The sequence below is a fragment of the Erpetoichthys calabaricus genome, chromosome 3 (genome assembly GCF_900747795.2).
Source record: "Erpetoichthys calabaricus chromosome 3, fErpCal1.3, whole genome shotgun sequence".
NCBI classification, from domain to species: domain Eukaryota; kingdom Metazoa; phylum Chordata; class Cladistia; order Polypteriformes; family Polypteridae; genus Erpetoichthys; species Erpetoichthys calabaricus.
In genome coordinates this window covers 167,130,666-167,157,499 of record NC_041396.2, presented here as the reverse complement: position 1 = coordinate 167,157,499, position 26,834 = coordinate 167,130,666, and the positions used below count along the sequence as shown (strand labels likewise).

At 34.7% G+C, this 26,834-nt stretch overlaps 1 protein-coding gene and 1 long non-coding RNA gene across 5 annotated transcripts in view; one reads left to right on the top strand and one right to left on the bottom strand.

The window, feature by feature from the left end:
* The window catches only part of LOC127527290 (uncharacterized), a 349,656-nt gene that overhangs the window by 236,954 nt on the left and 85,868 nt on the right, over positions 1-26,834 (top strand). The window lies entirely within an intron of this gene.
* The window catches only part of col12a1b (collagen, type XII, alpha 1b), a 167,320-nt gene that overhangs the window by 89,942 nt on the left and 50,544 nt on the right, over positions 1-26,834 (bottom strand). For 3 of the 4 annotated variants that reach the window (XM_051925538.1, XM_051925539.1, XM_028797515.2), the window contains exons 13-25: positions 26,074-26,343; positions 17,286-17,552; positions 16,991-17,183; positions 16,165-16,289; positions 12,701-12,850; positions 12,493-12,612; positions 11,811-11,975; positions 10,352-10,498; positions 8,880-9,019; positions 7,379-7,508; positions 6,156-6,298; positions 5,910-6,039; positions 4,944-5,083 (exon numbers count right to left, since the gene is read on the bottom strand). In XM_051925538.1, coding sequence (XP_051781498.1) covers positions 4,944-5,083; positions 5,910-6,039; positions 6,156-6,298; positions 7,379-7,508; positions 8,880-9,019; positions 10,352-10,498; positions 11,811-11,975; positions 12,493-12,612; positions 12,701-12,850; positions 16,165-16,289; positions 16,991-17,183; positions 17,286-17,552; positions 26,074-26,343 — 2,120 coding nt within the window. The remainder of the gene's footprint in view (positions 1-4,943; positions 5,084-5,909; positions 6,040-6,155; positions 6,299-7,378; positions 7,509-8,879; positions 9,020-10,351; positions 10,499-11,810; positions 11,976-12,492; positions 12,613-12,700; positions 12,851-16,164; positions 16,290-16,990; positions 17,184-17,285; positions 17,553-26,073; positions 26,344-26,834) is intronic. The other variant, XM_051925540.1, reaches the window with a different exon arrangement.

The window sequence follows — 26,834 nt, the reverse complement described above, 5'->3', positions numbered from 1 at the left end:
TTTATTAGAGAGAAAAATGCTTATGAAAGTTGTGATTATGGAGAGAAATAAGTAGTTGTTTTAAACTTATTGAATCTGTATCTTGTTGATTTTCTGTTGATAACTACTGCAACAGAATGTTACAGCTTCACTGCATATGTAAAAGTACAACAATTTAAACAAAGAAAAACTCTATTTATCCTGGAGACACTCTACTGTGATGGTGTAAAATAATCCACATTTCTAATGCAATTTAGTCTTCCTTGGATATTTCAGCACAAATGATAAAAATGACTCACACTAATTTTTTTCTTTTGGTTCTATCTGCCTTTTTAATTAGTTGAACTTCTTTCAGGGTTGCATTTTTTTCTTGTGAGTTTGTTATGTGAAAAATAAACAATCTTTTAGCAGATGTGTTTTAAATGAGAGTTTTCTTTCCTCATAGTCTTTATCATTTACCTCACCATGACACTTTAGTCTTGGCATAATACCCAACTTAGACTTTCTGTTTTTTTTTCAAAGAAAAGCTACAGCACATTCAGCTACAGCTGATGAGTCTGTTTTACAGAAGTGTGCTGAAGTAAATCAAATCTGATTTCCTGAAGTAATCAGAAATTTCTTCATGGTCTAGGCAGTGTGAGACAATGTCATAAAGCTTAACACTTGAGTTTTACCAATCAATGAATAGTGTTTAATAATCGGATTTAATTTGTTATTCATTCAGATTACTAGCAAGAGATTGAAATAGTTTTCACTGAAGCTGTACAAATGTTGCTGCAGGATTGCACAGACCATATCTCCTGCAGAAGGAACAGCATCCAAGAAAGGAAAAACAAGACAACCAGTTCTATGCTCCATTAATGTTTTATACATGCTTTTTGGTGCTATTGTTTTTATTTTTTAATTTAGTTGATTATATCTTGTCATTATTCTGCTGATGCTAGTTTGTTGTTTGTGCTTTTGTATGTTCATCATAATTTTGTGATCTTTACATGGTTGAAATTTACAGTTGCTGCACCCACTGTCAGTCATTAACTATTTTTTTCTTCATGCCCCACCTATTTAAGATGGTGGCTTGCAGCTGATGGCATCCAAACCTTTTGGATCCATCCTTTACAAAATTATTTCAGATCAGTTTTAGTTAGGAATAAGGATTTCCAGTTATTACTACAAACTTAGATTTTGTTTTGACATCTGGATTTATTTTGACTCCTCTGCTTTTTGAGAGCAGCACATTCTTAAAATAAAGTTTTCCCTCCTGGTGCTAGTTACTTATGTATCTCTCATTCCCTATTGGTTTCTCAACTTGGCAGACTTGCTCCTCTTCTGCCCATGATACTTTTACTCCAAGCTTGCAAACTGCTTTAACAAGTAACAGTCTCCATGAGGATAGAAGCAGATAGAAAGGAAGAACACACATGGAAACTGATGCCCATATAGATGGGTCATCTGTAAAGATAAATAGGAGGACGCTATCCAGATAAACAGGAGCAAAGCCTTCAGTCACCAAGGATAGGAGCTGACTAGGGCACTGACAAAATAAATCTTGTTGGCTGGTGGTTGTTTTTTTTTTAATAAAAATAAACAAATTAAAGGGCCTGCAAATTGCCTGACCCAACAGAACTTCAATGACAATTTCTGAATCACTCATGTTGGAGCATTTGGCCCCTACTAACATGTCACAATCAAAACCAGTTAAATATTTTGCATTGCCCATTCTCCCTTTCATCTGCACACATATAATGTGTTGTTTGTTGCACTAATTTTTCTGCCACTGACTGAGCAATTAATTGCCATATGTAAGACGGACTGGTATATGGAAAACTGGAGCCATCATGGTTATTGATGCAGAATACATCAAATGTTATTCTAATAATCGTAATCTAAGCAGCTGTCCAATTTCTGAAGTATCAAGTTGTAGTCAACCAAGATTCTAAATACATATTAACAGTATCAAAAGTGAAAGTAAATACATTCATATTTTTTATTGATTCTTTATATAGACTTTGGTATTTTAATGTAAAACCATGTTCAAGATCTTAGACACTTCATTTTACCCCAGTATGGCTTTAACCATTCCAACTGGAGCAAACCTCTAAGCGCATGATCCAATGTGCAACGCCGTTGGAATAAGCACAAGTTATTTATAATTATTTCTCTGACTGCTAACAGATAATAAAAGATAGAGTTCTTCTCTCATTTACTGTAAATGTAATTATAGATTTAAGACCTGCTTGACAGCCTGTTTGTCACATCGTGTTTGGGAATTCCTAAGAAAAGCATCAAAGCACTAAAAACAGTCAATCAAAATGCAGTCTTTCGGGGAGAAATAAAGTCTTCCAAGGACAGCAGTCTGAGATAATTACACTTTATCACCTAAATAATATGTGGAGGTCTTCTAATTTAATCATTCTCCTACAATGTGTTTTTTATTTTAAAGTTGGTTTCATCAATCAAGCAGTGAAGGATGGTCATTCAGATAATACAGTTGTTATGCATCATCTTCTGAAGTTGAACCATGTTGTGAAATTTGTGGAAAAGATATCCAAAAAGACTGAATGACTATTATTGTTTAACTGTACCGTTAGAAATTACAGCCTATGATTTATACTCCAGGGAATAGTTTTTGTTTGGGGGCCAAGACAAAGAGCCAATACATTTCAGATGTTACTACATTTAAGAAGAATTTCTACCAAAAATACATCTATTCCATTTACAAAGGCAACACTGATCACTTGGAAGTTTGAGCTTGTTGGAAATTTATTTTGACAGTAAACATTTCTTATGCTTCCTGAAGGCGCAGTAATACTGTTTTCATTTTATGAAATTTGATTTTAGTGTATTTTGCTTTTTACTTATTCAGATTCTAACAAAAGAGGCAAGTTTAATAGGAAAGAAGCAAGAAAAATGCACTTTCAATGTGGATGGAAACCTTTTTGTATTTTCCTGTTGGTAATATATATTATTTTATTTAAGAGAAGAAACCAAAACTTATGTGATAAATATAGAGGAAAAGTCATATTTATTTGCTACACATCCAACCAGTTTCTCACACCGCATTACCTGCAGGGTTGTAGAGAGTTAGTCAACCATTAAAATTCAAGTCCATCACAGGAGACATTGGGATGATTAACTATTAACAACTTAAGAGCCTTTCTTTGGATTGTGGAGAAGAAGCTAACTTAGAAAATTTATACAGTATGAACAGATTTTGGAGGATATGATTTTAGAAAACCTATTTATCAAAAAGCAACTTAAGCAGTACACCTTAACAGCTTAGTCTCCCAGATGATGTTTATAGAGCCTTCTCTTCTAGGTCATAAGATAGATTCAGGCATAGAGGACTGATTAACATTAGAGTAGACAAAAACTACTAGTCCAATTGAGTCACACCTAACACGTCTTTGGGCAGAAGTTGGAAACATAAGCCTTGACTGTCCTGCATTTGGGGGTATGGCTTGGGAGATGGGCTGTGGGAGTTGATGGTGGAGGGGGAGTGGTGGTTGAGGGGCTTTGGAGGAGAGGATCATACAAACAGAGCCAGAATATGCAAACACAAGAAGAAAGAAAGCCTTACCAGGTTTTGAACCTTTTACTGAAATGTGGAACTGGCATCAATTGCTTAAAAAGTATGTGTAGTACCTTTTGAGCGCATTACATAATTTAATAACATTTGGGAACAGAGCATGATGATTTTATTCATACAATTCAAAAAGAAAAATGCCTTAATTTTTTTGGACAGTTGAGTATCCATCCACCAATAAATCTATGTTCTGAACCTGTTTTTTCCATTAAAGAACACTATTTCAACATAAACACATGCCACTAACAAGTCAAAAATGGGATGCTAGTCCATCACACCCACACTCACATCAGGCACATTAACCTAACATGCATTATTGTAAGCTAAGACAAGGTTTGCATTTGCACCTCCATTTGGTATTTAATCCCATTCTAAACACTTTCAATCTTACTGTATGTAGTTTACATTCACATACCTATTTAATGATTGCAATATTTGTTTTGCAAAGCATATTTTATGTAATTATCTTGTCATTCCTTGAAAGCAGTACATTAAAATGGATTTCAAAAAATGTGACAAATTATTGAATTTAACATTCAGGGCCTCTTTATCACTGTAAGTTTAAGATTTAGGTGGGATGATGGTTAGTGATATGTTGTGGCACCATTTCAGAGTAGCACTACAGTTACTTGAATCCTAAACTCCAGAGGAAGCATAGAATTCCCTATTGCATTGCAAGTCTGCCAGGAAGAAATGAAATTTGCATTTCATTCAAGAACACCAAAGCTTATAAGAAGAATGGAATCAACATCAGTAAAGTAAAACCAGTGACTGTATTTCATTGACTGAAAAATACAGAGTAGCTTTCCAGACTTCAGTGAACACTTAGTCATAATGACATGGTATTTCTTTATTCATCCTGACTCAGCGACTATTTCATTCCCAAAGAGGTCATACATACACAAGATAGACTAACAAACAATATCCATCCATCCATCCATTTTCCAACCCGCTCAATCTGAACACAGGGTCACGGGGGTCTGCTGGAGCCAATCCCAGCCAACACAGGGCACAAGGCAGGAATCAATCCCGGGCAGGGTGCCAACCCACCGCAGGACACACACACACACTAGGGCCAATTTAGAATCACCAATCCACCTAACCTGCATGTCTTTGGACTGTGGGAGGAAACCGGAGTGCCCAGAGGAAACCCACGCAGACACGGGGAGAACATGCAAACTCCACGCAGGGAGGACCCGGGAAGTGAACCCAGGTCTCCGTACGGCGAGGCAGCAGCGCTACCACTGCGCCACCATGCCGCCCTAACAAACAATATGTGACATTAATTAAGAAAACAAAGCACAGTCAATCATCATTGCAGACTTGGAACATTTGAAATGAAGAATCTAAACCCGGCTATAAATACATTTTTCAAACATACCTCCTTGAAGTCGCCTCCTTCAGCAATCTTGTATCTTAATATGTATTTACGCACAGCACCTGGTGCAGCATCCCAGGAAGTTTTCATTGAGCTGTGTGTAACATCAGTGATTCTTAATTCTCCAGCTGGTGGCAATGGCACTGCAGCACAATACAAATATTAGGGTTACTTTTGAAGGCTCATTTATTATTAATTTTAAGGCAGGAGGAGTGGTGTAGTGGTTAAGGTTGTAACTTCAACTCCTGCTACTGGCAATGTGTGACCATGAGCCAGTTACATGACCTACTTGTGCTTCAATTGGGAAACCAAATTAATTACATCACATATGTTGTAAATCAGCTTAGATAAAGGCGTCAGCTGTAAACATATTAGCTGTTTTAAAATATCAGCTACATATCCTGTGGTTTGTACTTTCTAGCATGAAGAAGGATGAACTCTTTAAATGTTTAGTTATGTAAGGCCAGTCATGGTTCACTGTCTAATAGCCTGAACAAATAAAAAAACGCCTTCAATAAACTAAGCCATAATGTGTCATTACCAGACAAACTTTATTTTGCTTCTATTTTTTAAATTTTGCAAGTAATCACAGTGAACCATTGCAAGAATGACCTACAGGCATCTGAGAATATCATATCTAATTTTACATGCCTTAAAGTCAAGTGTTATCCATCCACCTACTTTCTACAACTGTGTTTTCTAACAGAGGGTATTGAGAAGCTGCTTCTGGAATCAACCCTGGGTGAGATATCCTCACAGTCACAAACTCATACTGTGTCAAACTGGGCAATTTACAGACACTAACATGTACATCTTTGAAGTACATAATAAGAAAAGATTGAGTCTCCGAAAAAAGGACAAACAAGAAAAAGGAAATACAAATATCAACCTGCTAGAGAACCAAGCTCACATTCGTGTACCCAAGTTTTCTTGTTCAAAGTGTAAAATGGTACATAAATTGTAACTTACAAGTGGAATCCTGAGTGCTAACAGGATCACTGGTAGCATCTCCATGTTTTGCGAAGACAGTAATTGAGTACATAGTATCAGGGATCAATTGCTCCAAATTCACATTTGTTATATCTGATGGGACTATCAACTGCAGAAAAAGAATTGCAAGTTTCAGTATCTTCTTTAACCTGTAAAATGCCATTGCTTTAACAGTCCAACATGTATTATTCACATCATGTAATTTACATTGTCTGATATTCATACCTCTTTAGCCACAGACTCTGCAACTCCAGATGGTTCATAGAGCAGCAAATAGCTTGTTGCTCCACTAGCTGCATCCCACCTCACCTTCATTGTCGTTGTACTAACATCATAGGTTTTCAAATTCCTCACCGTTGGAAGAGGCACTAGTAAGATATTTATAAGTAAAATTATAATATTGTTTTATAGCATACAGAAAAATTGTAATTTCAGATAATAGAGATTATGTGAAATAGAAACTGAAATATTACAATGACCTGACTTAGCGTAACAAAATAATAAATAAAAAAATTTTAAATGGACAGGCAAAGCGAGCCAACCAATTTTTTGTGCTCCAAGGTTAGAAAATTATCTTCAAAGTATCATTTTAATTTTAACAACCATGTTTTCAAATTAGGTGGGTTTAAAACAAAGGATTCTTGTGCAGTTCAGAACAGTTAAATTACATTTCCAGTAGTATGTATTATTAGTATTATGTTCATTGAAAGGTAGACCAATATTTCCTATTTTTGTTTTTTGTGAAGCAGTACCATAATAAAAATACAATATCTGGTTCAACCTCCTCCCTATTTTATAAACAAACAAAAAAATCAACTTTTAAACAAGGAAAGGCACCTTCTATTTTCAGACAATGATTACAGCTACAAAAAAATCACCCATCCATCCCTAATCCTTTTTTTTGCATTGCAAGGCTGGGAAGGGAGGGCAGCAAGACAGGGCTGATAACCAACATATTGGAAATAATCAATCCAAACATGGGCAGGCCTGAAGTATTATACATTATATAATTTGACATTATCAAAATAAATTTGGGCATGTTGTTCTTACAGCCAGAATGGCAGTCCAAAACACATCCATGAAGAAATAAATTTAGCAAAACAGCTGGTGTTAGGCTAAATAGTATAACTGGTGCTTGTTAAGGATGTGTTTGTTTTAGCAAATGCTCCAAGAAACAGAATGGTAGTCTGTTATTTTATTTTCTAGTTTTCTGTTGCTCTCTTTCAGTGTATCCCTTCCATGAATATTCACATTCTTTCCAAGTCATTCATGATTTTAATATTATGAATAGAAGCTTCTTGAGGTGACTTTGGGCTATTTCTCAGATGCTAGGCTTTGGTAAAATGTTTCACCTTCACAAGGTGTACATTTAACAAATAATGAATACATGAATGCAAAACACAGCAGAGTATATCAAAACCAGTTAAAAACAAAAGACATTGACTCACATGTGGTTTCTCTCCCTGTAAGTGGCTCACTGCTTTCTTGTCCTAATATAGCGTACACATTCACCTCATACTCAGTTTCAGGATTTAGGTCAGGTAAGACTGCAGTTGTGATTGACCCATCTACAGACAACTAAAAATAGGAACCTCCAATTACTTTGAAAAGTAAAAAGTACAGTCTAATAGTGCTTAGCATTTTCAACATAATCTACAAATTTTATTTCCCTAAAGGTTAGACAGTGTCTTTATTATAAATCAAAAAGCATCACTTATAAAATGTATTCTTGATTTTAGATCTATTCACTCTAGAGCTTAAATATTTAAATCAGAGCATAATATATTTAAAAGTAAAATCTGATTACAATAAGTGAATTGCATTCTGGCAATGGAAGATAAATTGAATAGAAATACAACTTTGTTGAAGTCCAACTTATCCACAGTTAAAATGTAATTTCTGGATTAATCCAGAATAGGCCTTTGCAGCAATTTAGAATACAACAGGAAACACTTAAGTGGTATACAAAAGTTGATATGATGCACCCCCAAACACACACACACTTTTATTTCAATAAAAATAAAACACTACAGTGAACACAACTAAAAAATAAATATACTATACCTAATAAAGAAGAAGATGGGTGGATTTATTTCCTCCCTCTTTATTACTATCCCACAGAGTCTCTGTACAAGATATGTGACAAGTTGACATCCGATGATGGTCAGAGGCATTATGGTAGTTCCTCTTTTGTGTTTGTATGGGTTTTTCTTTGTATAGTCTAGTTTTCCTCACGCATTCTAAATCTGAACAATTTTTGTCAATTCACAATGCTTTATCGGCTTCTTGTACATAAGTGTGAATGTGCTCTGTGTTGGACGTGCATTATGCCGAGGCTCAGTTACTACCTTACACCTGAAGCTTTTGAAATAGTTCCTCTGGAACTCTAAGTTGCATTAAGCGGGTTTGATATTGTATAGATGAGTGGTAAATTATCAAAAATATGTTAAGCTGTGTAGCTGGGTCTGGTAGTCTACATTTTAGAGGATTATGGGTAAACAGTGTGCATGCTTCTTACTGATATATCGGTGTATTTGTTGGGTTGTTTTTGGGTGTTTGTTGTTTATTTAGTGTGAAGTGAGTATTGGATAGGATCCTTTATAATAGAAACAGTTTTCCATGCCATAAGAGCACTTTTCTGTGTGTATACTCTTATTGAATTAACATTGTATATCTGTCACACTTCCCTTTTACTTGCTAGACAGTGTAAGCAGTGGAACAGTATTTGCTTACTATCTGGAAGAATGAATGGGGTGGTATGAATTTCTAGAAGAACATTGCTTGATATTTTCTATTCATGAAGACATAAAAAAGTAAACAAGTAAACTTTACTTTAAGGCCAACTATGTTGATGGTTCTTTAAAAGTCTTAAATAGAGATCTAAATAGCCAAAATATTAGTCATTACTGGTCAGTTCATCATTGTCTTATTCATTATTAAATCACCAACCTCCTTAGGTCTGCCTCCGATTGTCATGTACACCACGCGGTATGAGTCCACATTGCCACTGGGTGCAGTCCAGGTAGCTCTAAAGGAATGTGACGTCACTTCTGAAGTTCTTAAATTCGTAGGAGAATCAGGTGCACCCCCTATAATAAAATACAAATCATAAATTCTAGATTCTGTCTGTTCAAATCTCATTAAAATCACTGTATCCTGAATAGCTTTTTGCATTGGTTTTCCGTTTTACATTTTCTCTGAACGTTTCTGGAGTTATGAATCACAGCATTTCAAATTTAAATTGTCACAAATCACATGCAGTCTTCACATTTGGTATTCCATCATCTCCTGGCAGCAAAGCAGTTACATTTTGTCTAAATTACATGCTGAAATATACTCCAAGAGGGTCATTATCATATTTTGTTTCTTAAAGTTTCACAATCCCAAAATAACACAGATGTACCACATTTGCCTCATGATTCATACAAACTAGAAATTCTTAAAAAATAAAAGTTTGTCAAAGTTATGCCTAATATATTACAGTCCTCATACATGGGGGTTTTAAATCACTTTTAGTTGTTTATTTGGCAATCATAAACTCCAAGGGTCACATTAATAATGCTGCAGATATCCTTTTGAAATGTTACCATGTATCCCTGGAGAAGGCTACTGTTGCCTTTCTTTTACAGGTGTAACAGACAGGACAGAATACCTATTGTGTACTCTTTCATCACAAGTGGGTCATGCCATAAGGGATTTCAATTCTAAGTAGAACTTTGGCCAGCTGGATGAGGGCACCCTAGACACTGCAGTTAGTTAGCATAGCCTAGCTAAAAGAGATCAGAGAAATATCGGTGCAACATCTCACTTAGCAGTGACTCTGACAACAGTAAATAAACCAAGCAGCACTATAAAGATCAAGTTGAGCATAGCAATGGCTCCAATAGATGTGGGGTAAGAACAAAACATGTGAAATTTGTTAGTTGTAATTCTTCAACCTAATTTTCTGCTTATCTTTTAAAAAAATGTATGCCACAGACATTGATTTTTATTTACATGTTTGTAAGATAGGAAAGCACAATTGGCCATTATCTAATAAGCTCAAGCAACCTGCATTTGCAGTCTGTCTGTGTAAAGGTCTCCCCAAATCCACATGTTTGCCATGTGGTTACTTCCCTTATCCCAAAGATGTACCTATTTAAGTACAGAGGTGACCTATTATGTGTGTGTGTGTGTGCGTGCATGTGTGTACTCTACAGTGGATGGGATCAGAGAACTGATAGATAGATTTTAATGCATTTCTTACTGTACATAGATTTGTCATTTCACTGCAGACATTCAGCTTAAAGATTTAATCAAAGATCATCTGCTACTACTGAATCTTTTCAGTAAGTACAAAGTTATTAGCATACATACTATACTGGCATTTTAGACAAGCCTCAAAAATGAAAGACTGAAATAAAGAAGAAATGTGTACTCACCTGGGCCTTTTACACTGTTGCAAAGGTTTTCAGTCAGGCTATCAACAATATCGAGCAAAAAGGAGAAATCTTGCACATTATACATATGAATTTCATCAGGATCTGAAGCAATGGACCTCAGTTCACTTTCATCTGCATTTTTAACACCTAGAATTGATTAAATAAATATACTGAAAAATCACATTCAGTGCAGTTTTCTACATTCATAAAGAATCCATTAAAACTGATGACTATGCAGGAGTATTAGTCTTACTAAAATGATGGTATTTACAAAATGATTATGACTACACTCCAAATCAATACTGTTTACATGGGCTTGGTAAATGTAAGGACACTATGTGTGAATTTTTTAATTTATGTTATTGTATGTGTCTTTAAGCCAACTCATAAATAACTGATGGCTTCACTTTCTCAGTCTACTCTGTCTATGCCTCCAGGGGCAGAATTCCTTATGGAAATACTCTGAATTTACTGGGAACTCAAGATGGAATCCAAACAGCAGACCAAGCATGGCGATAATCTGGAAAAGACCATCAAGCTATATACAACAGGTGAAGCAGAAACTAAAACAATTTTCAAAAAGTTGTTCAAATTAGATCCTGGGGCAATTAACTATTAAATAAACAACCAAATAAGCTTGGACAGAATCATCTCCTCTCATTTGTCAGACTTCTTATGGTTTTAAGATTAGTAAAATTTTCACAAGGTGAATGAACAGCAGACAAAGTGGGTTCAGTATTTTTTAATGAGTCAACAGTGTTGACAAGAATGAAGTGCACCAAAAAGATAACCCCAAAATGTTTCACCAGATTAGGGTGTGAGAGGCTGGTTTCTATAGGAGTGTAGTAGTTTCTTTAAGATTTCAGAAGATGAGAGTCTAGATTTGCCCAAGAAGGACAGTGTAAGACAAGGGTAGCTGGATGGCCAAAAGGTACTGTAAGAGATCTCATTGTATAATAAAGCTCCCAGAAAAGTGCTTGTTGTGTATTAATTTATTTTTTCACATGTGTGTATAGCAAGGATATATATATTTGTGTTTGAAGCATACACTCAAAAAATTAAAACTTGGTGCTCAATAATTGGTGTTTCCAGATCATAGCTTCTTAAACTATGGGTTGCAGCCCATTGAATTTGGGTCATGCAGTGTTGTTGTGAAGTACAATGTCACTGTAGGCACAAGGGTCACACACAGTTTGCGGAGGGCTTTGTGATGGAAAGATGTGGACAGTTTAAGCAAATGGCATTGTTCCACAACAATTTGCGTTGCCAATTACCCACCCCATGGGGGATAACTGTAACCAGGTATTGTCCAAGGGGGTGACTGAAGCTGATAACTCTTCAAGGGCAAAAGGATGACAATGAGCAGTGTCTCAAAGACAAAAGGCAAAATGGAGTCACGAGAAAAAAGTTTAAAAACTACAATTCTAGATCATAATATTAAAGAAAAGAATGAACATACCAATAGCATATAGCTCAATGCCTTGGTCTCGCAGTTTCTTAGAGCTCTGAATAATTTCATCTTGAGATTTGCCATCAGTAATGAGAACACCAATCTTGCGTGAATCAGGGCGAAGCCCAACATCTGGCTTGAAGTTGTGCTGAAGAATATAATTTAAAGCCATGCCTTCACAGAAAAAAAAAGAACAAAAAACATGTCAAAAACACTGAGTTGCTATGTATATGTATTATTCTATAAAACTATGGTTCTGAATTTGCTATTGCTCACATTATATATTATATCATCCACCCATCGTTCAGTCCATTTTTTTCAACTCCTTATCCCTTATGGAATCTCCTGGTGTTAGAACGGTAGACAGGTCTAACTCTGGACAGGATACCAGGCCATTACATGGACACATTACTCATCATAGTCACCACATATTCACCTACAGTGAGCCAATTTAGAATCACTAAATTATTTCATACATGCATTTCTGATGAAACCAGAAAACCAATGCAGAGACATGTGGAACACCTGTGAGCCAAGAGCACTAACCATTGTGCCACCCTGCAATCCATGGTATATTGAAAATATTACTAGATAGCCAAAATTATTCTATAAAATGAATATGAAAAATTAAATGGCATAACAATATACCAACAAAATAAATGGTTAACACAAATAATATTTTAATATATACCTGTAAGGGTGTTCCCTCCTTTATATGGTAAATTGGCAACAGCATCCAGTAAAGATTTTCTGGTTTTGTGAGCGTTAAGATGCCATTCAGTCCTTGGATCGCCACTGTACTGGGCCAGACCTAGGGACATTTAAAAGAAAAATATTAAATATTTTTCTGCTACCATATGCAATTTTTGTGATTTATTTTTTATTTTACTGTTGCTTACCAACTTGAACTTTGTCTTGACCAACTTCAAAGACTCCAATCATACGAGCAATAAATGCTCGAATGGTTTTGAAGTTGAGACGTCCAATACTCCATGACCCATCAACCAGAAGAACAATATCTGCTTTAGCTGTGGTCTTACAAGCTATATCTAGTAATCCACAAAGACGAAAATAATGTTAGTCAATATACAAACCATTTGTTTTAATTGTCCCAAACATTCATTGCGTATAAATATACGCAATTCAGATGGTGCAGAATAAACATACATCTACGACACCAACAGAAACAAACAAGTGAAAGACAAAGAGGAGAAAAGCAGGTTAAACAGTTCACTCAAAAAACAACCAAATGTTATACCGGTTTCTACACGTTGTCAAGTTAATACAACAATTTTGTCTTTCTTTAGCAACAAAGTTGTAATCTCTTCATTCTCCCACTGTTATAATGGTCCACTTGATCAGATGATCATAACAGGTTTCTCCTGTTTCCCAGTTCCCATGTTTTTTTTTCCTTTCGTTCACAGAGTGGCATTTCAGCATCCTAGCCTTTGATACTGTTATTCATTCCACACAAAGGAATATACCGTAGCGATCATTCAGATGGGAGCTGCAACTTCAGATACCTGCTGGGTGAACGGCATATTTTCTTTGCAAAAATTGCATATTTAGAAATCAGAGCCTGCAATTACATTGGTTTTTGTGTGATACAGTGAATAAGTATCATCAAAGAGGAAATCAAATCATTTAATATTTTCCTAATTAACAACAATAGGTCAAATGTCAATAAATCAAAAAGAACATGCAATCTACTGCATGGTTTTACATTGTGTTTAATTACATCAAGGTATTAGGTCCTGAATGAGATATTTTGTTTTTAAGGAATCAAAGTGTAACTTACCCCATCATTTCTTTTCAGACACTCAAAATGATTAAATATATCATCTTAACATTCTTCTCAATATTTAGCAAGTTTCACCTAGAAATTAATTTTCATTATAAAATATTTATTTTTAGCTAGTTTCTTGGTGTATTGCATAAGAGTTTTTCTTTGAGATTATGAAACGTTGAGTATGCAGCCTACTAATTTTTTCAACCTTTCTGGCTTCACCTTCCATTCTAATTTTAACTGTCCTTTAACATTCAGTACACATCAACATAGTGTTGATTTGTTTTTAGAGAAGGTATCTGTAGCTTTTTCCAGCATATGATTTAGATAATTAATAAAGTAGAATTCTTATAGGTAAGTAGTGGATTAAAGTCACTGTTACTAATTAAATGAAAGGTATTAAGGCATTTAATGGTTTTTTACTGGAACAAACTACTAGGTCATTGTTCAAGTGGACATTTTAACAATGTTTAAAAAGTATCTAAATAAGGTTTAGAGTTTTTAGCTATTAGCGAGACTAAAGAATTTGATGGACTGAATGGTCTTGTTTTAATTGTGAAACCTTTGTTCTCGTTTTCTTGATCTTCTCTCCTTGAAATGCTTGAGATGACTCAAAAATTGCATAAATTTCAGGAGACAAATATCTTTTCAATGTTGGAAACTTTTTGAAGGAAACTGCAATCATGTACAGTATATTGATTTTTGGCAAGTGCCCAGGTTAATTAGGTTAATGTCGGTCATTCTACTTGTCATGTTTACTAACCATAATATTAAATCTCTGCATTGCTTCACCTATAACAAAACTACCACAGTCTCAAAATCCATTAACAGGACTGCTGTTGTAGTGCAATATATTTTATGTAGATGGTAAATGTTTTGTTTGGGTTAAGTATGCTGTAAAATCAAGGCCTGTATAATCAGATTTTTGTCTTTTACTTAATATATTTAAAAGTAAGTAAAATGCATTAAAATATTTTGAAAAAAATCACAGTCATACAAACTGTGCAGACTGGGCTCAGGAATATAAATGAAAATTGCATAATATGGTGTGAATGAAATAATTAACACAAGAAGAGTTAATTTTTTGGTAATTATTAGTTTAGTTAGAGAGAACCTTGTGTGCAATGTATACAAAAGTGAAATTAAAGTATTTTAATATATATTTATTTACATCTATATGTATTGATTCCTTTATTTATTAGTGACTAAACTATGTAATAGTTAAAATGTGCTTATAAGGAATTGCTTTGTGCTTAGTAAAGTTTGTCTGCACCCATATCATAGATTAAGGAACTGTAAAGTAGGTCTTGAAGGGCGTAGTAGCTGCAGGTTTTTGTTCAGTCCAACTGCTGAATTAGAAACCAATTCTTGATATTAAGGGTTTTAATTCTGCCATGTCAGGTTATTTTGAAATCATAGATTTTTTTCCTTTCCAACGATATCATCCAAATGATTTGTAGCTTGAAGTAGATCAGTACTTTGCAGTCCTTCATGTTTTATTTCTTCAGTTTCCTTCCAAATAATTTTTCACACCAGATAGTTCACGATGAATGCACACAGGTGTAAATGGAAACAGGTTAGATGGAGAACTGCAAGTCCCTTGGTCATTAGCATCTTATTTCTAATAAGGAGTAATTAAAACACTAAATGCAATTGTGTTAAAATAAACTAAGCTATTACAGGTGAGGAATCTTAACAAGTGAGACAACTAAAATGAAGCATAAAAATGTTGCTTGAGCAGTGAGTGCTTCATCAGCAATAATTCACTTCTCATTGGAATAAAAACTTGCAGTTACTAAAGCCCTTCAGAACTGATTTGGTTGACTCCTATACTAGTCTGAATCAAATTGAACTGAAATACCATACGATTCTAAATGATAAATAGCATTAGGTAAAATGTGTTATCTAACTTTTCTTTTGCATTTCAGTTCTTACCAAATTACAGTATACAATCAAGAAGATCATAATGCTTTTATTAGAAAATCAAAAGTGAGCTTTAAAAATTGCACATATTTCTATCGATCTGGCGTCTATGTTTACGTACAAAATATAAAACTCATGCTGGACGTGCATCCTCACCTAACTGAAGGTTTATGACCGTAGACAGGCACTGCTACTGCTCGCTTCCATTTCATAGTTCCTGAACTAATGAACAGTTAATTCAAGGAAACAATCACATTTAAAAACAAGTGCGAAGAACAGATAAAGTTCAAATGCGACAAAATAAACCTCATTATGAATCTGGTAGACTCATAAGGTAAACAGAATGCAGACTGCAAGAAGAATTTTGAAAATTAGAGTAACTGACTGCTTGTGCTGTTTAAAGAAAAATTGTTTTAAATGATGCCTCTATTCTGAACTGGCTGGGTTGTGATATATCTTGTTTTTGTTTGCTTGTTTTTTTTTTTTTAATTAAAATTACTTCTATTATTAAAGAAAAAATATGGCTTCCAATAAAACCTCACAAAGAGCATAACAGGTTCTGTTGTCCAAGCTAACTTGATCTCTCATAACTTTAAGGAAAAACCTGAAGCTTTCACGGTTAACAATAGAAGTCACGTAGCACACAGCAGTTACCTGACATTGTTACAAGTGGTCCTTTTGGCTCATCAGAGAGTGTAGTCTTTTCTTCCCCAGCTAAAGGCATACTTTCTCCACCATCAAACATTCCAAATACGCTTACTGTATACTTTGTTCCGGCTCTGAAATAAAGCAGATCAAGATTTTTCACACCTGGGATTGTTCTAACAGAAAAATTATATATTTGTCAAAATGCTCATTACATGAAAAGGAAGCAAACATTTAAATTTGATCTTACTGAGATCGTAATGAAAAATATACAATACTGTGTATGTTGCCTACGTGGATATCTTTAAGTCCTCCTATTCATCTCTGTTTTTTTCTTATTTTGGGTTTACTTTGACATAAGGATAATTTCCTTTTAATACAATGAGTTAGGAAAATAAAAAAATGTTAACTGGTGTGTAATTCATTTATCATAGTTTTTAAAGAAGAGTATTTTATAGTCTTTTTATTTATTTTATCCAAAATAAGAGAGTATTTGCACAGAAGAACAATAATAGTTTCCAAAAGTGTTATTAATCCTGAGACCTAAAGCAAGATCAACATTAAGTATCTGAAAAAAAAAGCTTTGAGGCAAACACTAGGGGTCACCTTCAAAATATAACATTAACAGGGTGCTTACTGATCAACTGTTTTCTTTGTACTAAAAATATAAGGATTTAAATCTGAGCTTTTATTTTTGCGGTTCAAGTACAGATATGAACTGTCACCAAATGCTCTGTTAATTACTAAGTGTTTTTAATTCTTGTCATCACTAAACTTGTTCTGCTTGCCTGGTTATGGCTTGATCTGAGACTGATCAATGTGACATTAGACAAACCTGAGCTCTTCCAACACTACTGTGTTGTCGTAAGGTCCAACAAGTAGTTCACCCAAATCGATCTCCTCTCCAGTAGGGTGAAAATTGACTTTATATCCCTTAACATCACCTGGTGCATGGTCCCAGGTTACCCTAAAGCTGGTTTTTGTTGGTTCAGATGTTTTGAGGTTTCTTGGTGCCTTAAATGGTGAAACTGTATAAAAAAGAGAATATTAAATTCATCACTTAAAATCATAGACAAGTGAAATTCTAAATTTCTAATAATTGTGGACTCTATTATCTACAGTCAACGTACGTGTAGTTCCAATTCCTTGCCTTGCTTTTCCTTCTCCTTTCTTGAAAATTGGATGTACTGTGATATCGTAAGAGGTTCTAGGCGTTAATTTCCTCAACACCGTAGATGTCAGGGTTCCTGGAACTTTGGTGGCAATCTGTCGTCCTCCAGAAACAGGTCGATAAGTGAGGCGGTAGTTAACGACTTCCCGTGGAGCTGGCTGCCATGTCACTTTCATTGTTGTCTCGGTTTCATCAGACACTCTCAAAGACTTAGTGTTTGGTGATGCTAAAAACATATAATTCCATAAAAATAAAAAAACATTTAATTTATGAGCATGTTTCAACGTGATAAAAGTAAAACACTTTCAAAATATTTACATTATGTAAAAATCTGTAAGCACATGAGGGTGTAATTGAATGTGCCCTATGATGTACTGGCACCCTGCTCAGTGGCTAGTTCTTGCCTTGTACCCAAGACAGGCTCTGGTTCCAGTGTTCCCGAAGTGCACTAAGTGCGATAAGAAAAGGATGGATGACTTTAATAGTTGGACTTTATAGGTATTTCTTAAAATGTTTTTAAAATATTGAACTTCCAGCAAAATCTGTTTTTGTACCATAATTTTTTTCAGTAACATCTGAAAGATTTTACACACTAATAAAAAAATATGCATATAAAGCTGGAAGATCAAAATTGGAGTGTGTTCAACTTCAACATTCTGTTAAGCAAAATGTATAATAACCCGCCAGATCCCCACTTTTATTCAGAGCAATTATTTCTTACTCTGGCCCCTTCATTGAAGGTCCTAACTTGTCAGTCAAGCCTTTGATTAACAACAGATGAGCTTAGCTTGGATGTGGAAATGGTATTTTTTACAATGTGAAATTTTTGGCTATTTTAAACTTGTTTTTTTTTTAATATTAATAAGCGCTTTCTCAAAAAAGGTTCTACTGTTACACTGTGAACAGTCTTTATTTAAAGTGTATTACTTTGTTTTAAAAACATTTCTGCATTTTCACTAAAATATTACCATATGCCTTCCGTAGCATTTGTATAGAATGAATGATTTTTGGCTACCATCATCTGAAATATTTTTTCAGCGCAATTTGCACACAACACTAGCTGAGGTTATGTATTGCATAGATGGAATAACTCACAGCACTTCTCAGTTGTCTCTGTTCCATATCTGGTGTTAATATGAGTGAGTAATAAAACAGATTTTCTTGTTTTCAGGCCAGGTATTGTTTTTCTCTGGAGTATCTCAGGTAGCATTACATTACTGTTTATTTATTCCAGCTCACTGTATATTTAGTCCAGCTGTATGTATAAGTGATATATATTTCCAGTCTAAATGAAAGAACCTTTACCTGAAAAGCTGAAATTCTAAGTGAATAGTTAATATGTATAGTAAGCCCTAAACATTAGCTAAAACTAAAACAACTGGGAATTCAAGACACAGTGTAGGTACAAAACTGGATCAAACATAGGAGACAAAGGGTTATTTTGAGGAGAACATTTTCAAAATTAAAATTGTGTCCCTGAGGGATTAGTGCTGGGGCCTGCTGCTTTTTTTAATATACATAAACAATTTGGACAAGAATATAAGCTATAAGCTTGTTAAGTTCACAGATGGTACCAAGCTAGGTGGAAGGGAAGTTAATTTTGAATCAGCTATATTGTTAGAGAATGTAGGGCTCAGGCTGATTTGTGGTAGATGAAATTGAGCATAAGTAAATGTAAAGTATTACATGTAGGAAGCAAAAAAGTTAGATCTGAATACAAAAAGGGCAGTCTGAAACTTGAAAGTACACTTTATAAGAATGACCTAATAATCATAGTGAACTCACCAATATCTACATTATGACAATGTACAGACGACTAATAGAATGTTTGGTTTATATAATACAATGTTTGGAGTACAAGTCAAGGGAGGTTATGCTCAAGCTATATAACATACTTGTGAGGCCTCTCCTAGAGCACTGTGTAAAGTTTTGATCTCCATAGTATAAAAAATACATACATAGCAGCAGTAGAGAAAGTCCAGAGGAGAGAAACTAGGCTGGTTCTGGGACTGAGAGATACTGCATGAGCTAAAATGAGAGACTGAAGGAGTTGAGCCATTTCAATTTAAGTAAATTTAGATAAAGAGGTGACATGATTGAAATGTTTAAAATTATGAAGGGAATAAAGACAGTGGATCCCAGGTACTACGTTAAAATATATTTTTCAACAACAACACGGGAACATGGCTGGAAACTTGTTAATGGTAGATTTTGCACAAATGTTAATTTTTCTTCACCCAAAATACCATAGACATATGGAATAAATGTCGAAGTAGTGTGGTACAGAGTACTACTTAAAGAACTTGAAATCTTGATGAGACAATCCAGATGAACAGGATGGACAAACTTGTTGGGCACAATGGCATGTTCTCATCACAACTGTTCTAATGTTTACTTAGATGGTTTTCAGAATGCTGTCATATTACTACTCTTACTGGCTCTAACGCAAAACTTAAATTCAGGTGAAGCCAACAATAAGGTAACAGCTTGGTGTATCCTGATAAAATCCACTAATTCCAACAGTACCGTGACCAAAAACAAATTTAGTGGTACACTACCACCAAAGAGACTGCAGAAATTAAGAGTGGAGAAAATAGCTGGCATGAAACATAAGGACTTGACTACCAGAATGATGTCAGTACACCTCATTTTCTCATTCTCAGAAAGACTATTGGGCTATTTGAGTATGATAACATTAATAATAGAGTTGTCAGAGTGCAAGAACTAAAAATAAGGTGTATTTACACAGAAAAAATATTATCCTTATGTGGTACATAGGAGTAAATTTTGCGCTTTTGGAAGAACCATTTTGTTAAATTTTAAATTACTATGAATATACAAATTGAAATGCTATAAAACACTCCAGGTATCCTCAAATATTCAAGTCATGTTACAATTTTTCAAAATTTAAGTTTCAGTATACCAACAGGCAAATTAATTAGCTGCCATTCTATTTTGTACTCTTGTGACTGAGGACCTTGATAGGCAATTCTAGTGCACAGTAACAATAACCACTGGTGTTAGTGACAAAGAGTTTCAATAACTTTAGATCTACTAAAGAAAATACGCATAATTTGTTGTGTTTGTAACTGCAGTTACTTTTTTTAAGAAAAGGGTATTTCATTAAAAGGCATGTCTCTTCACCAACAAATAACATATTCAATCATTCATTTCAAGAAACAGATTTTTCCATTATAGGGTAACAGGTATCCAGCTCTATCATGAGAGAATAGAAAGTAAAGTACCAGCCCTCGCTTTAAAACTCACCACTCACCAAATAACCTAAGAAACACATCTTTCACCCATGCAAAGGTATAAAAAATGTACAAAATGCAAACAGAGAGTAACTAAGTTGAAAATTAAATCCAGATAACTAGAGCCATAAGGCAGGGCCCTGAATGACTGCATCACTTCCAAAAGCCCTTATAAAAGATGAGTTTAGAATAAGGGTTATATTATAGCACTGCAACCTCCCAACTAGGTTTGATTTCTTCTCCTGTCTGCATGAAACTTTGTTCTTGAACAAACACTGTAATGGACAGGCAACCAACCCTGAGCCAATTTCCAACTTATAGTCAATGCTACTTCAAATCCTTCTGATCCACAATTACACAAAACAATATTTTGAAAATATATTAAAGGATCCTAAAAAGAGTAATTTAAATTTAATCACACATCTACACGAGTGACTCAGGGAATGTGCATGAGTGCCCTCCAATGGCCTCCTGTCCCAGCGAGGATTAGTTCCTTCCAGGTAGGTGTCACTGCCAGGATAACCACTGGCTCACCACATAAGTTATTGAAATGATTTGCTTAAAACATTTAAGTTGCATGAATAATTGATTTTGGTTAGGAACACAGCTACTATATCTTCACAGCAAGTTCAGCACACCTTCATGAGGTAAAGCACATATTAAAATTAGTGTTTAATAATTGCATGTTTGTGGCAAACATCTTTCAGAAGTGAACGACATCCTATTGCTACTAATTCTTAATGCAAAAGGAGACAGTCAAATGTGTATTATTTATGAATAAAAAAGTGATACTCAAAATAAACATAAGGGAACAATTCTGTCTTTTCTCCACTTCCATAATAAGCAAATACAGTACTTTGGATGATGTACATGGTAAAAGAGAAGCACTGTCAGATAGAATGTTTTTTTTCAGGCTCAGTTAATAAGTTTTATGAAAATAAGTAATCAGGGCTATACATCCTTTATAAATCACGTATGCTATTGTTATATTTGGAAATACATTTTCTCAAGGAAAAATGCTGAATGAAAATGAAGCCATTTTTTTGCAATCTATTCACCTTCTCTCTCCATAGATAGGTATCAGTTATTCCCTAACATTATAATTCCATATCTTTGATGATAATCAGTTGATTGCTGAATATGTGATGGTCAAAAGGATTCTCAGAATAAGAATGCTAAAATGTAGCCTAATAGCCTACAGATTTCGTAAGTTATTAGGGGGTGGTGGGCAGTGCAAAAAATCAAGTTTTGTCATGATTAACCAAGGGATCAAATATCATTTAGTGTTTCTGTAAAACAAGAGTTAGAATGTCTCTGATTTGTTACTTGAGGTCAAGTATTTTGTAGTTTACATCAGTATTTGCTGCACAATTTAGTAAACACAATTGTTCTGCTAATTATTTTATTTAGACTTATGCATACAGAAATTTTGTATCACTTTAGTTTAAGTACTGTACTGCAATAATGCATCTATTACTCATTTACTCTTATGTAACAAAGGCTTCTTCTGGTCCTCATAACACTCATAAAACATCAGTAGATGTGTTATTCATCTCTGAGCAGTGTAACATATTGACATGATGGTAAAATGACTTGTTAATATGAAGTATTCTCTGGTCTTATACTAAATATGTAATATCAAGACAAATGTGTCTCAGTTAAGCCACCTCAGACCACCCCAAAGTGAGGTTCTGTTAGTAGGTCACATTGCAGAGATGAATAAACACTTTATTGATGTTTTAAGTGAGTTATGAAGACCCAAAGAAGTGTTTATTAAAGTCTTCTTACATAATAGTATGAATGCATTTTGCAGGAACTAAAATAAAGTGTTACCAAAAATTTTATTTAACAATGTAGCTGTGTGATTTATGTTATACTTGATCTATTTATTGGAAGCTCATGTTTTTCTGAGTATTGTAGTGCAGTGTAGTGTAGTGTAGTGTTGATTGTGTCATACAGTTATTTATTAATGTCAGGTCTGCAATAATTATATTAACTTTACTTCAGCCTTTTTTCTACATCACTACTGGAAGACACTGAGGAGGAAGGGATTGGCCATGCACTGAAGCTGAAAGTTTGCCTAGGGCGTCAACTTCCCTTGTGCCAATTCCATTTGTATGTATCAAAGCAGGGCATTAGACTTCTTGATATTCACATTTTCCAACTGTAAAACTGTACAGAGTTCAACTGGAAATGAACTGCAGGTTGTCGTTTGTGTCTGCTTCTGTTTTCCTGTTTCCATGTTTCAATAATTATGTTCAGTTCCTACATTATGAACAGTGGACTGTATGTCTGTGCTGCCAAGCACATCGTCATGTTGCATTACAGACATGATTTGTTCTCCATTTCAACTTTTAATCATAACTGCAGTGCATTTGATGAAATTCCAAGATGGCAAAAAGAAAAAATACTACTGATCTGCGTCAATTGATGAAGAAATGCACTGATATTATATGTTGGATGTTTCCCACAAATTGTGTAGGAAATGGGGTTTAATTCTATTATGATGCAATGTCACGCAGTGTGTAGCAAACATGGCCTTCAGTTTTCATTAAATTGATTGTGAAAGGTGACCACTTGGCATAGTATTTACAAATTTGAAAACTATCTGCACAGAATACTTTTTGAAACATGTTGTCTTTGCAGTCACAGCCAGCCATTTAGTGTGTTTTGAAACACATTCACTCCCACTACAGCCCCTTTTATTGTATCTGTAAGCCATTTTGGTTTGTCTGATCAAACATCACCCAAGCATTCTGTACTTGTAAATCTATAGCCTTTTTGCTTGCCAGCAAACACACAGATGGCTAATGTACAGTATCTAGAAGATAATTACACAGTTTGTCATTTGAAAGGCATTGACATTTCCACCCACTACCAGGCCTCTGGTATGTTTTAAAATACTAACTACACCCCCCACCCCACCTCAATCACTACACCCTTTTTTGTTGTTTGTTTTTGTCTACTCCTCACCTCAACAGGTTAAACATTCACTTTGAATAAAATACTAATATTTGATTAATTTATTGCATGCTAGTGGACAGAGTTAGTAGACATGCCCAGTTAAAATATATTGACACAGATGGACTAAAAAAAATTCCGCTTGAAAATTAACAGGGGATGTCATTCACTACAGAAGGATAGTATACAATATGGTAAAGTCTGTTTGTATGCTTGCAAATTTTGGAGAATTGCCCAGATTATAAAAATCTTTATTTGTTTACATCCAGATAATCTTCTGGGCTATTTTCATTCTGGAAAATATATTACTATTTAAGTACAATGCTGCTATTGGAGTCTAATTGTATACATTTCCCAATATGAGATTGAAGTATAAAACTCTTAAACACTGAATTTTCTTTGAATAAGTAACACTTTTCAATTTTTACTAAACTTGTAAATTCAAGAGCATAAAAAACAGCTGGTATTGAGTGTGTTTCTCTCTTGTGCGTTTTAAATTGTTTCTCAAAGACTGTAAGACAAAATACTGTGTACTGCTTCTACTAATACTGTTCACTTCTTCAGCATCTACTTTTAATGCCTTTGTGAACTTTTTCTGGGTTCTCAAAAACCATAGTCTCTCTCAAATTCTAAGAGAAAATTCGAAGTTCACTAATTATGGAGAGTGTTGACGTGTTGCACATTGATTAGCACATGCAAGAAAATATTTTAAAGTACTCTGTACATGTGACAACGATGACTGTATATGCCTAGAAACTCAGAAGATAATTAAAAATGTGTAAGTGGAATACCGTAAACATGAATGTATCGTTACAGAATAAAGAGAGATGTCATCATCATATCAATTCAATTCAGTCCGTATTATTTTTGCGTAGTTCTCTTAACTAGGTGCTCTAACAAAGGAAAGACTTTCATATGGACAATGCTGTATTTCTTTTATATACTTAGCATGAAATGTCAAAGATGCACATTAGAACTCCAATCGGTTTTTGAATTTGCTTGTTTTAAGAAATTTGTTAAGAAAGACTACATCATTTATTAGAGATAAGATTAATGCTGACCATGAACATCTAGCCAAAAAGTACCCTTACATAAAATACTCTTGCTTTCTCAGTGCCAGGCAGTGGTGGTTGCGCCAAGAATGGAGACAAGCGGGTGCTTGGTGGAGATTCAGATTCTCTCGCCAGAAGCTAATATGAATATTATAGCCAAATATTCCACATTGGTGTGCACTGCAGTCTGCAAAATATGTCGCTGCCAAAAATGGAATCCTGGGATACCCCCAGCTGTCAATGAGGAATTTCTAATTTCATCTTTTTTGTAAAGTAGGATGACGCACACATGGAGGAATATTTCCTCTTGACCTCTAGTTTGCTGCAGTATGACTACACTAATAGTCAAATCAATGAAAAGGCATCATTGTTTTTGCATAACCTCTAGAATAGAAGAATTTAAGAAAATATCTTCTATATAATATATAACAGAATGGGTACAATTCTAAATAAAAAGCAATTGTGCAGTATTTTTGTATTTTAGTGTTAATTTCCTTGGTATGCACTATGCATTTGAATTCATTTATATTGAACTTTATTGGTGGTAGTAGAGTAGTTATCTCTAGGAGACTGGTTTTAGAGACTGTCTAGTCACTATTTGTGCATTTCTCACTTGAATACTCGAGTGTTCTACTTAAAAAGCAAACGATGCTAGGTTGACTGGCTATTCTTAATTTGAACAATGTGAGTAAATGCGAAGGGAGATGAACTAATGCCCATTTCTGCCTTGTGCACAATGCACAGGCAGTTTTAAGCAAGAAACCTAACCCAGTGAGCAGAGTAGAGTGATGTGCCAACATTTGACTAATGGGGGATATACAACAGTGCTCATCTCCAGTACGGCACTCAAAAGCATATTTCTTATGAATGTTATCCTGTTGTAAATTATTTGTTTATGAAGGTGTTGTTTCTTTTTTATAGATGTTCTTCCACTGTGAACGCTATTTAAGGATGATCAGGAGCCATTGGGTTTTATGACAGACAGTAATATATGATCTACTAGCCACAGATGCAGATTATAAATGTTATTCTCTTTTCATTGAACTGCTTTCATAGTTTACAAAATAAAAACTCCTTTTTTTAAAGTCTGTTGGAGACTGAAGTGAATTTGTCTTTTATTTTGTCACTCCCTCATAAACGGTGTACTTTTCTCAGGTACGAACACGCAGGTAAGCTTTAAATAGCATAAGAAGAGGGTGGGTTGGTAACATGCATGCTGCCAAAAATTTGTGTGGCTTGAGGTTAGGTTGGGTGTGGTTCAGTAACAGAAATGAAGCTTACTGTATACAAATCCAGTATGTTGACTTTAGCCCCTGAAATTGTCAACATGCAAATTTCAAAATAAAAAAAAATCACAATTAATCTTGTCCAAAAATAGAAAAGATCTAATGCAGTACTCTACTGTATCAAATTCAGATGGTCTCCATTTCTGTTTTTATATTATCATTAAATAGCTTTTGGAAAGTGTATCTGAAAATACCTTCTGTGGTGTCTTCTCCAAAGAGTGGATCTCCTTCTCCGCTGCTGTATTCTGCATAAACAGAGATCTTGTACTTGGTTTCTGGTGTCAGATTCTCTAATACTGTTTCTGTCAAATCACCAGCAATACGCTTTTCACCAGCCTCATCATCAAAAAGAGATTTCCAGGCTACCCTGTAAGCAGTCACCCGGCCAGGTGCTGCTTTCCAGGAGGCTCCAATAGTAGTGCTCGTAATGTCTTTAGTGATCAAGTCTCTTGGAGAACCACGTTCTGTTGAAGAAAGGGGAGTGTTAATTTGTATACAGTTGAGGAATTGACAATCATCAAGGAAAAAAAAATATCATCTATAGATCCAACTTCTAATGAAGTTGTTAATTAGTATAAGGGAGTTGAAGAACAGGAATCTTTCTCAGCACTATCAGGCACAAAGCATTATAATAGCAACTAGTTCATTACACAAAACCTTACCCATGCTGAGTAAATTTGAAGTTGCCAATCAATCTAACCTGACAAGAAGTCAACCATAATACCTGAAGAACATGGGGTGAACATACAGACACTACTAAATAGTCAGTGACCAGAACCAATTATGTATACACTAGTTTTGCTACTTGTTTATGATAGGTTGACATCTAATTAATCAACAAAGACCTCAGCATATTCAACAATAATGTTTGTCAGTGCACCATCTATTGGAACGTATTTTGTAATACATGTTGTAATAAAATGCATTGCATTTTTCATTTCAACAGATGGTACGT